We start from the raw sequence: 12,792 nt of genomic DNA on the forward strand, positions 1-12,792 counted from the left end.
TAAGTAAAAACGTTAGGAACATACAGAGATAATTAACTTTTTAAAATAGAATGTTTCATTTTCATATTTAATTTTTTAAAGTCTTTAGCAAATTTTAACTTCCTTTTTTTAACTTTTATTTACTAAAAATATATTATTATTTTATCGGATACCATTATTCCATTATTTTGGCTCCCTGCGTACAAAAGATATTTCGCTAATGTGCGAATATTATGTTTGGTCGGGTGCTTCAATATAATTTATATTTATAAGGATTAACTTCGCTTTTATAGACGTGCCACTTCGTCAAAGGGTATTTGTTGTATATTAAAACGTATTTACTTGCGGCTTTTTAGTATTTAGATATTAATTTTATTTCATTTCGAATTGTGCATTCGGACAAGCAACATAATATATCGCGATGAGTAAGAGAAGTCGTAGCGGTTCCCTTGATGACACAGACAGCGAGGCAAAGAAGATCAAAACTAACACGAAATATGTAGAAGAAAATCTGAAACGTTCATTTAAAGAGGAAAAAGAAAAAAGCAGCGGAAACGAAAGTAAAATAGATGAAAACAATATAAAGGAAACTTTCAAAAACGTTGAACTCCTAACACCACAAACTACTATTAACGGAAACGGAAACCGAAACAAATCTGTTGGAGAAGAAGCATCAAAGTCTCAAAAGCGCAAAAAATCTTTGATCGATGGTCGCGAGTTACTGAAAAAGGAAAACGATAGTAAAGAAGAAATCACCGAAAAAGAAAATACAGAAGTTGAAAACAACATTAGAGAAACATTTAAGAATATCGAGAAACAGGATACTGAAAATGGGAATGGAAGTCGAAGGGGATCTCTTGGAGGAGATAAGACTCAAAAGCGGAAAAAATCGTTGACGGATGGAAAGCTCAAAAGGAAACTCAGCGGCAGTGGACCAAGCAGAAAAAGAATTTGTAAGTTTTTATATCAGAAATACGCTACACATTGTAAAAGCATTTTATTTTCTTTTAATAATATTCTTTAAAGAAGGGGAATATTAAGCATTTAAAGTTTTTAGCATATGGATGGCATAAGTATCTATATTTAATTTTAAAGTAAATTGACAACCTTAACTCTCTCTTATTCTTCGGGCAACAGCCCAGCTATGTCGAAACACTGGTTCCCGATAGATTATCGAAGTTAAGCGACGTTAGACGATGCGAGTAGATGGACGGATAACTGTCTGGAAACTCTGTCGTGTTGTTATTCCATGGCAAGGGTGTCAAATCTATTGACACACATTACTCGCTCACGCTATTGGATATCCTGTGAGTAAGAGTCGATTTACACACTCGCTAAGTCGGTAGGCCATTGACACTGATAGAGCCTAGGATCGCGGCCATATTAGTCTTAGCAGCAAAGAGACCTTAACTTAAAATACTTTCTTTTCTTTAACTTATTCTTCAAGAATTGCTTATAGATACATTATTTGATAATTTAGTTTTTGAACTAACTAACCTAATTAAAAGTGAACTGAACCACCGCTACCGGCACGAAAACCGGGCACCTTAAAATTTTCATGTATTTTCAAGTTTAATATATTTTGTTCTAGTAGGCTGATTTTGATGATTTTTAAGCAATTTTAAGCTAAATTATTTGACTTTTTAGTATATTTTTCTAAATTAAAAATGAAAGTTTCCATATGTCAATTATACGGGGTAAAACAAAATGTTGATATTTTTGATATATACATTTCCAGATATCATTGCCATAACTGAGCACTGGTTAAATTTTTCTGAGCCTGTGTTTGTTAAAAATTATACCACAGTGGCCAGATTTAATAGAACAAATTTTTCTCATGGAGGTACTATGATAATGTCTTTAAACAACGACTTTTCCGAGGTAACTAGGTACAATGATTTGTTATCTGAAAAGTATTCGAATTTTCCATTGTCCACCATAATGCTTGTGACCTTTACATTATTTATTTATAGACACCCAGACTCTGACGTGTAATTATTCTGTCATAATCTACTAAACTTGCTTGAGTCCCTGCCCTTAAAAAGCAAATTAATTTTGTGTGGTGATCTTAGTATTGACTTTCTTAGTGTATGTGCTGCTCAGGAGTTTCTTCAGTCCATTTTTGATTCTTTTAGAATAGCCATGCATATAGGTTCAACTACCAGAATATCCAAAACTAGTTCTAGTACTATAGACTATGTTGTATCATCTTTTGATCCTAACTCCATTGCCTAACTCCATCTCTCTGATCATAAAGCAGTTTTAACTGAAGTTTCGATAAAGTCCAAAATCAAAAATGCCCTCGTAAATTATGCCGTATTTTTTCAGAGAAGAATGCTCAAAATTTCAGCCACTTATGTAAAACAACCAACTGGGATATTCGCTCGGTCTTATGATGACGACAACGAATTATCTATTTTCGTAAAAACATTAACCAGCCTAGCGTTCAAATCCTTTCCTCTAAGGCCACTCATCAAAATAAGCATAATAAACCTTGGATCACTAAAGGTCTACGCATATCTTCTAAAAAACATGCGTTCATTATCTCACTTAAAAAAATTCCTCAGACAGTGTCTTCTTCCACAATTACGTGAAACTATACAGAAAAATCTATCGAGAATTATAGTTTTAAGGACCTTATTATAATAGGAGAATAATAAATTCTGGTAATGTTGCTAAAGAAACATGGTCTATTGTGAATGATTTGAGAAACAAAGCTTCTTCGTCTAGCAATATCTCTACCTCACCTGAGAACCTTAATGATTACTTTGTAAATGTAGCGAAAACTTAACTAATACCATATGTCCTTCTCATGATCCAGTTTCATATCTCTCTAATGATAATGTAAATTTACACAGTTTCTTTTTTTTTCGTCCGTAGTTTTAGAAAAGCTTCGCAGTACAATTAATACCATCAAAATAAATCCTCATCTGGGACCAACGGGCTAACTTTAGTGTTTTTGAATCTGCCGTGAAAGGCCCCTGAATCACCAACTACTTTAACATGTCATTCCAAAATGGTATTTTTCCCAAATATCAATAAAACGGCAATAATCACTCCTCTGCATAAAGGAGGAGACAAAGATGAAGCTTCTTACTATCGCCCAATTGCACTCCTTCCAACGCTATCTAAGATCATAGAAAAGTTGGTTAAAAGAAGGCTTTCGTATCTTTTTCTATTTAAGTACAAAATACTTAATGAACATCAATTTGGATTTCTCAACAACAAGTCCACAAATGACGCCATGTTTTCCCTCCTTAATAAAGCTTACTCCAGCCTAAATAACCACTTCATTATCATTCACAGCAACAATTTTCTTCTGTGATTTTTCAAAGTTCGACTGTGTAAATCACAAGATCCTAATTAATAAATTGCAGCACTATGGGTTCAGAGGAACATCTCTCGAATGGTTTGTCGTATCTGAGCAACAGAATTCAAACCTCCTGAGTCTCAACATTTCTAAACTAAAGCTTTGTCTTATAAAAACTCGCTGCAGCCTTTTGTAGGTACTTAACAACACCACCATTAACGTCCTAAAATCTAAAATTTTTTAGGGCTTGTTGTAGACCATTCTCGGAAATGGGACATGCATATCGAGGCTTTGTCGAAAAAATTGAGCCCTGCCTGTTTTGCATTAAGACCTGTTTCTAAGGAGCTTAACTTGTCAGTGGCAGAACTGTTTATTATACTTTTGAGTAGCACCCCTTCAGATATGCCCTTCCATTCCAAGGGTTAGTGCAATCTAATTTTAATCCGAGATTTTCGAGCTCCAGAGAGAGCTGTTCGATATTCACTGGGATCTTCAAGAGTTAAGAACCATTACAGACTTCAGTAAAAGTACCAAAATATTGATTCTCCCTTCCTTATTTATATTTGGATACGTTTGCCTAATAATACGATTGCCGTATCAGCTTCTCAAGAAAAGCCATATCACACTTATCCACACAGGAACGCGGAGCAAGATCTTTATCTAACTACCCCACGCTCAGAGTTAGTTAAAAGTTCAATATTATACAACTCGAAAAAAATGCACAATCACCTGTCATTTGAAATCAAATCCATAACATAAGTTTCTTCATTTCGCAAAGCATTGAACCAAAGATTGAACTCTAGACAAGGTTTTCTACACAAAACACATACACAAGAAGAAGTGCGAGCGCCTTGCTAAATATTGGAAAGTGAAATTGACGTTTAAAATTGACACTGTTGACAAGTCTACTTTCGCTTGTAGGAACCAGATGACCAAATTACGCAGCTTTTATGGAAGCCAAAAAAAAAAATTATTTTATTTTAATCATGACATACACAAAAAACACAAAAAATACACCATATTTAAAAATATGTCAATATCAATATCAAATATACAACAGAACTTAATTTCACCACAATAAATTAATAAATTAAAAAATAATGTTACAAGTAGATCAAGAGACAAAATTAATTATAACAAAACTGGAAAAAATATGTCAGATGGCTTAGGAATAAAAGATATATCATAATTTTGAAAGTAAATTATATGGGAAATGTCTTCGATCATCATTTTAAGCCAATCCGACGATTATTTCAAATGATACAAGCTGAGTTTGTTCATAGTGCTCTGAGAAATCTAGATAAACAAAGAATAATAATAAATGTGTAATCCAGGGGAAAAGAGAGGAAAACCTGTATCGTCTCTGATATCTGTCAGGGTATTGTTGAAGTGTCATCTTTTTGCTCTAAGTTTTCAGTTCGATCAAAAAGATGACGTTTATAACAATACTTTGCTGTAATTTTCACAAATATCAGAGAGAGAGTACATACAGGTATTGCCTCTCTTCTCCTCTGGGATGCTGTATATCTGTTGTTCTTTTTTGTTTATCTATATTTCTCAGAGCATAATGCTGAACACGACTACAGTATATAATAATTTCATTATCCGAAGTGGAAAGAAAAAAGATCACCTTTCTGTTTTGTACCATGGTCCCTTTCTTCCTATGGCTTATCTCGTTGATATTTAGAAGGATAAATAGAAGGAAAATATAAAATTCAAGTTGATTTGATGATCCTTTTCAGTCACCTAAATCAGGAGAATGACAATGAACATGTTAAGATGAAAAAAAAAAACAACACTTACTCACATGTTAGTCCGAGGAGTTTTATTAAAACCTATATTTGCCTTCACTTATGGCTTAATGGTAAAGCAAATGCAGCGTGTAAACAAAAGAAATAAATGGCGACAAGTCAACGTCAACGACCCGACAAGGAGAAAAGTGGTGTTCGAATAACAAATTATGGGTCACCAAAAATTGTTTTGTCTCCTTTCAACGCACACTTTAGAAAGAAAAAAGAGATGAACTGGAATACTGAAAGAACGTCAAGGTCTGTCACTCTTGTCAATAATTTATCGGTAAGGAAGATTACTAGAAAATCGCTTGTAGTCAAGCTTTCAACCATTTCCAGTTCTCCCATAAGAAGTGCCATCCACCTGGTTTTTCACGTCAAATGAATCAATTTGATAATCAGTTCTTGATTGTAAACACTGGTCTATAATGTTTGCTATTATTATATTTACTAACAGACACCGAAATAAATTTATTTAGAGGTCATTGATATCTAACCAATAAACATTTTTGAATATTTATTTTATTTCTTTATTCTTGACACATTTATAAATGTTTATTTCTTTATTTTAAACAATAAGACTGACAATATTATTTGTATAATGTTTTGTATTATGTTTTGTTTGTTTGTTTGTGTACCTTGTTTATTTACTTTTTTTTGTTTACTTTACCTTTGTCTACAAATTGTAAAATTTTTTGACAATAAAGGCATTTATTTATTCGTTATTTATTTATTTGGTGAAAGTTTGAAATACCCTGTGGAACGTGTTAACAAATCAAGGAATTTAAAAAATCATTTTATCATCTAGGTGTATCTTTTCTCGATTGTTTTTTTTTCATCTCAATAGCTTTATTTTTATTGGAGATATTCGCTTTATTGTTTTTGTAATGTCACTGTCATTGAAAAGTCATACTATTATTGTTTATTGACGTTTACTCTATCAGCTATTGTTGCTTTATGATCATGGTAGAGATTAATATTATTACTTTTAGACTTAAAACCATATCTGCTAGATGCTCAACAGACAATAACAATATGATTTTTCAAAGACAATGACATTTGGTGGCATTACATAAATTATAAACACTATTTTATAGGTCTGTTGATTAGGACCAAATATGCATGGTTTAACAAAAAAAAAAATATGAATAAATGTTTGTAAGTCTTCTTCAAAAGCGAATATCTCCAAAAAAATGAAGCTGCTATATATGAATCTTAAACAAATTATCGAGAAAAGACAACTAAATTTTATAATGATTTTAAATTAGCCTGGTATACTATTCAGTCGATTTCGCATGTGAAGTGGCCCATACATTATCAACAAATTGCGCAACACATGCTGTTGCGCATCGAGTTGCCAATGTATGGTAGCGTTTGATGCGTTGCGCAATTGTTTGATGAGTTTCAAGATTGTCTGAATTCTTTTGTGCAACAGGAATGTTTGCACAACGCGTTGTGTATTGTATGTGTGTGTTGCGCTTAGTTGTGCAATATTTTTGGGCCTCTTTCCATCTCAAATTCTTTGTTTCTTTTTTCGTTTTTTGCATCATCGACATCATCTAGGTTATATACGATAATAATTGACGCAATGGCATTGAGGACATGATTGTTTTTCGAACAATGCACAACTTTAATAAAAAGTTTGGATCAACATTTACAATGATGTAGTATGCATAGTATGTAGGTGATGCAGTTGTGCAACTGAACGTTGCGCATCGCTTTGTTGCGCAACTTGTTTGATAGTGTATGGACCGCTCAATTGTGCAACGCAGCGTTGCGCATCGCTTTGTTGCGCGATTTGTTTGATAACAAAGTGGGCCGCTTAAGAAGAGTAATAATACGTTTATAATATAATGAACAAAGAGGGAACAGTGAACACGTTGCCAAACGTATGAAATAAACCGAGAGACTGCGCACATTACTGCATACAGACGAAGGATATAGCAGATTTGTCGCAGTCAGACCTGCCGACCTAAAGAATTAGTTAATAGTTGAATTAGTACCTCTGTCAGTACTAAAAGTTCTAGTGAAAGGTGTACATTATGTTCAGCTTTCACGATTTAATTACGTCTCGTGATACTTTTTATTTTGTTTATTTAAACGAGTCGTTGTAATTTTCCCTATATCTTGAAAATTTTTACGTGCAAGTTAGAAACACTTGAATTTAAGTTAGGTAAAAATAAGTGAATTGAGTTGGTCTTCGACAGTGGCCGCGCTATTAGAACTCTTGAATTCAAAAATCGATATCTCGAAATCTATTAGAATTAATTATTTGTAGTTTATCAAAAACTTTCTAGAATTTTTTAGAATTAATATTAAAAAAATCTTTATAACAAAAAAGATTTTTTTTTTTTTTTTTTCTTCAATAAAATGGATTAAAAGTAAATGGATGGGTTGTTTAAATTTTAGAATGGAAAAACAACCTCATCGAATTTTTCTTATTTTTTTTTTTTTTTTTTTATTCTTATTCTTTCAAATAAATAAAAAATATTCAAAAAAAAAAAAAAAAAAAAAATATGTAAAAAAGTTGAGATTTTAAATTATCACGTAATTACAGACGTTATAAAAATATGGAAATTCTAACGATATCCTTATAATTCCGTTTCAGATGCTCAGAAACATATTCCACAGATTTATTTATTACCTTAAAAATAAACGGTTTGCAATCGCTATTTTATTTACTTGATAGGAAAGGTGTACCGGCAACAACGCAACAGCACACAGTCGCACGTCGCGTCAGTCGGTCGAATTTCTCTCACTCCAACTTAAAAGATCCCTATGCGATTTACTTTCACACATGTAAATACAGACCCAAACGTAAAAGTTGCCAGTACGGTATAGCGTTTAACGCCTTGGGCCTTGGAAGTAGCAAGGTACAGATTGCCATACTAGAGCTGTTCGGTATACAAGGAAGGCAATGTGGCTAGCATTACGCTCAACCGCCTATTATTATTACCTCAGGATTATGAATCCCAAGTACTCATTTATGGCTGAGTCGACGAATCAAACTATTTTATTTATTAAAATAGTCGGCTAATGAAATATCGGGTGTGGGATTCGAACCCACAACCTTTAAATTGGTAGATGAGAGCCACCCACTGGCAGCATCTAATATCCTTTCTTTATTAACGTACTCCACAGGTATTTCAAACTTTTATCGAAATATCAACATTTTAGTTTTAACTGGTATAATTCGACAGATAGAAACTTTCATTTTAATTTAGAAGGAGGTACTAAAAATTAAAGCACTTAACTATCGGTTAAAAATCATCAAAATCGATCCGTTAAACACAATATATAAAACTTTTAAAATATAAAAATTTTAAGACGCCCGTTTTTCATGCCGGTGAGTGTATATCCAGAGCTTCACGACTACCATAAAAGGGTGACGTAGTTTCATTACTAATAGTACGGGAACTAGCAACGTCGGAAAAACAAGTATTTAAGACGTCTGGCTTTTTGATATATCTTTACTATGCTCTCTAGGACAGCATGCGACCCGTCTGGCTAAACGTTGCGTTCCTTACTGCGTACTGAAAGAAATATTCTATATTTTTATTAGTTCTTTAGATTCTAGTATTGAATATAAATCGAACATGTCTCCATAGCGCAGTACGTAGAGTTTCCGACCACGAACCGATGATTCAGAGTTTGAATCCAGGTCAGGGCAAAGACTTTTTTTATTTTATTTCGTTTATGATTGTGTGACTACTAATAGTTGTAGTACAACCTAACCAAACTCAAACTAAAACCAAATCACCTACAATAAATAGTAGTCACACTGTATACTGTATATACCGATCTATATAACGCCTATTTGCGTACAATTATTAATGAAAACATTATTCTAAAATACTTCTAATAAAAAATCATCAACAATTTGCGAGTTTCCATTTTTCAGAAGAGTTTAAATGAAGGTAATGTATTCTGTAAAAAATTTCAACGATAAATAATTATACTTCAAAAACCTCTCGGCATTGGGGTCGGGATTGTAAACAATAAGACTAATTCATACCAAAATACCCTTTTTATTTTTCACTGGACGCGCGTTTCGCTAACCATCAGCAGATGATTAGAAACTGAAACAGTAAACAGTTTTTGATTATAAACTGTTTCAGTTTATAATCATTCGCTGATGATGCTAACATGGTTAGCGAAACGCGTCCAGTGTAAAAGTAAAGTGTTTTGGTGTATTGTGGTGATTAGTGTAATTCTTATTTGCTGTGTAACACCAAAGGTTCCAACCCTACTGTAATTGAAATATGTAATGAGAGATTTATGGCAGTTCATTAAAAGCAAACAAATATACCTATAACATTCCCATTTTCATAATCGAATTCGTTTCTTTATTTATAATTTTAAAATATATTTAAAACTTTACTCTATAGTCTATAGCTGTCCCTTAGCTTACAACACCGCTTAAGTCGTTTTTGCCAACTTTACAGGAGACGAAAAAAACTGTCTATTTTAAAAAATCTGTGTTTTTTTTCTATTAGGTTTCATACATCCTAGTTAACGATTAAGAAATAATTATTTAATTATATTTTTAAGACGATTTACTTTATTTTAACTTTTATTTTATGACTTGAGCGGTGTTGACTGATATTTTATTAGATTTAGGTGTGTTGTTTAGAAAATGTTAGGTACGTTCCTACATTATTGATTAAATTAAAAGTTATTAAAAAAATAAAGTTTTTATTAATAAGAAAAGAAAATTACTAACATTCTTTATAACATAGATAGGTATCTTTACTTAAATCTTAAGAATCACATGTTGAGATCAATTGCTTAAAGTAATTTGGTAATACACAAACCTCTAGTTAGAACTTAAATGAAGCAATCTAATATTTATCTTTTTAATAGGTAAATGTTTCAAATACTAATCTTAGTTTACTTAGTCTTTAATAAACTCCAAAGAAATAATATATAATAGTATCTATTAATAAAATAATAAAAGAAAACTCAAAATCTCTAGTCTTTAGTTTAGTTGCAGTCTTTAGTGATTGCTGTGCGGAAGGTCATCATAAAAAGAATGGCAACTAGATGGCAATACACTTTTTAGGTCTTGCAAAATTTATACTTCCAAGCTAATTATATCAGTTTCGTACAATTTTTTGCAAGCTATTTTATTTGTTTAATGCTGTTAATTGCCGTGGGACGATGTGGTAACGGGTGAAGCTCGTCATCAAAACTAACTTTATACCAAATTGTGCCATTTGGTCTGTATTCTAGCATACGTAAATCTGTGACGACAGGGTCACCTACTTTTTTACCAGGCCTTATAGATTTATAAATCACAATTCTTTCTTTGAAAAATCTGCAGGTATAATCTAAATAACAAGCTTGGTAAGGCATAGGATCACTCCTAGCAGTTTTACTTATAGCCATGTATTGTTGTGGAAGGTAAATTTCTTTACCTTAAGGAACATCATGGCACTATACTGAATCACACTCCATGTGGTATGTAGCTTTTTTTCCAGGTACTTTTGAGTAATCAGCAAATATTTTTTCAATCGCTAAACGTAATAAAGCATTGCTTAAGGTAACATTGCGATTTTGAGCACAACAACCATCGGAATATAAACCACAGGCACAATTTCTGAACACTCAAAACCTTCTCTAGATGGTCTACTAAGCATGAAGCAAAAACAGAGGCTTCAAGCGTACTATTTGACTCATCGAACCAATAACACATTACTTCCTTAGTTGCTATATTGTATAATGTAAAATTATGGACGCATAATTTAGTTTTATAATAAATTGCACTAGCTTGAAGATACGGGGCCAATTTTACCGATTCAACATCCTGTGTGAATACGTGACAAGCTCCGGACTGTGGCAATTCACCTTTGTCAGTATCTTTTTCTTTCCTGGCTCGATCTTTCTTCAGAACATGTTGAGCGTATTCTTCATCAGTAATGTTTCCAGTTTTATGACTGCAACAAACGTCGCATTGATCCTTCTTTGGGTGGAATAGGCTCAAATTGAGTTTCAAAAATAATTTGTCAAATAATTTACGCCCAAGGCATTCTCTACCCTCTAATTCACAATTATCTTTATATGCGTGATAGAGCTGTGTCATGTTCGAGAAAATTGGTTCTAAATATTCTCGTGATGTTTTAGCACGACAGTAATGTGACGGCATCTTTGGAAGATCTCCTAAAAACTTTTCAACATGTTTGTGGTCTTCAATTTTCTCTGGATTTCTGCGATTACTGGTTGAAGAAGACACATCGGGAGGCATAGCACAATCGGTTTTTGTCAACCAATATCTTATAAACCAATCTTTAATTCCAAGAGTGGCCAAGAACATTTTTTTGCAGACTTGGTGACGTACATTATCAATCGTCAAAACGTAAGTTCGACTATCAGTTCTTTTGGATGATTCTGGATTTTTTGTAACTTTCTTTGATACTTTGTTAACGTGAGAAGTTATAAATGATCTTCGCTGCTCCCAGTTCATGTTCTTCCAGAAATTGTCAAACAAATATTTTCGCTGTTCCTCGTTTATGTTGTCACATGACCTGAGTTTGGATTTCTTGCAAAACGCAGAAGTGCAGGGTGGTTTCATGGATCTTGCAGGCTTAAATACGTCTTGTTTCACTTTAAATTCTTTCATTAGTCTTTTGCTTTTTCTGTCTCTTCTGTATCTTAAATAACTTTCACCTTCATCCGTAATTTTTTATTTATATTGGGTGTTTATATTTATTTGGATCTTTTGACGCCTTGTTCTGTCTTTTTTTATTACTTAACAAATCCCCGTGATAAGGAATATTGCTGAGTATGACCACTTTTGAAGAACATGATGGAGTAGCAGAGACACTGGATTGCTGTATATTGGTTTGGGTTGTTTTTATTTCATCTATTATCTGTATCTGTGGGCATCATTATATCCGGAACTGGGTCTTCTGAGTAGGGAAAGCTTCAATGTGAATATTTTCTAGTTCTTGTACAACGTTCTCATTTTCTACCGAGATATTGGCTACATTCAATGCAAAAGACTGAGGATTGTTGATGGTCACTGTAGCAAATTCGGGTGGTATATATTGAGTTGTTTTATTTTCATCTATTATATCTGTGTTAATTACTATATCCGAAACTGGGTCTTGAGTATTCGTAGGTAAAGCTTCGATATGAATATTTCCTAGTTCTTGTACAACGTTCTCACTTTCTACCGAAATATTGGCTACATTCAATTTAGAAGGCTAGAGGGATATCATTAGGATGTCACTGTAAATTCGCAGCATTGCAGATCAAAAGAAGTCATTACTAACTTTTTCTACAACTTGTAGATTGTGAATGTCAATGTTTTCAATATTATCCAAGTCTATGTTCTGGTCAAATATTGCGTTTACATTATCCTGGCTACTTATAATACCTTTTATGGACTCCCCGAAGTTTTGATCATTTATTGGTGTTGCAATAGTTTCATTTTAGGAGTAATTATTTTCTCTTGTATTTTTTTAAATAAATAATAGAATTATTAAATTTTTTTTTTTAATAAAAATAAAAATTCGACCTCAAAACAAACCCATAGTACTTACCTAGTTGTCCAATTATTTTATTATCTTCTTTGCAACTTTGTTTACGCCGTTTATGTTTTGACATCAGTCCTGATTTTTGTAGTTGGGCACATAACCATTCATCACCTGAACCCAGATCACTCCAGGAATCAATTTCTTCTCCATCCATAGCGCCTTTCAATTATTGAGT

General features: G+C 32.8%; 1 protein-coding gene across 1 annotated transcript in view; it reads left to right on the forward strand.

Moving 5' to 3' along the window:
- The first annotated feature begins 381 nt into the window (after window positions 1–381).
- Window positions 382–12,792, forward strand: part of LOC115876014 (carbonic anhydrase 2) — a 134,143-nt gene continuing 121,732 nt past the window's right edge. Inside the window, exon 1 of the mRNA XM_030891682.1 lies at window positions 382–932. Coding sequence (XP_030747542.1) covers window positions 401–932 — 532 coding nt within the window. The 5' untranslated portion in view covers window positions 382–400. The remainder of the gene's footprint in view (window positions 933–12,792) is intronic.

This window comes from Sitophilus oryzae, unplaced genomic scaffold (genome assembly GCF_002938485.1).
Source record: "Sitophilus oryzae breed Bouriz unplaced genomic scaffold, Soryzae_2.0 scaffold_1058_pilon_pilon, whole genome shotgun sequence".
NCBI classification, from domain to species: Eukaryota; Metazoa; Arthropoda; class Insecta; order Coleoptera; family Curculionidae; genus Sitophilus; species Sitophilus oryzae.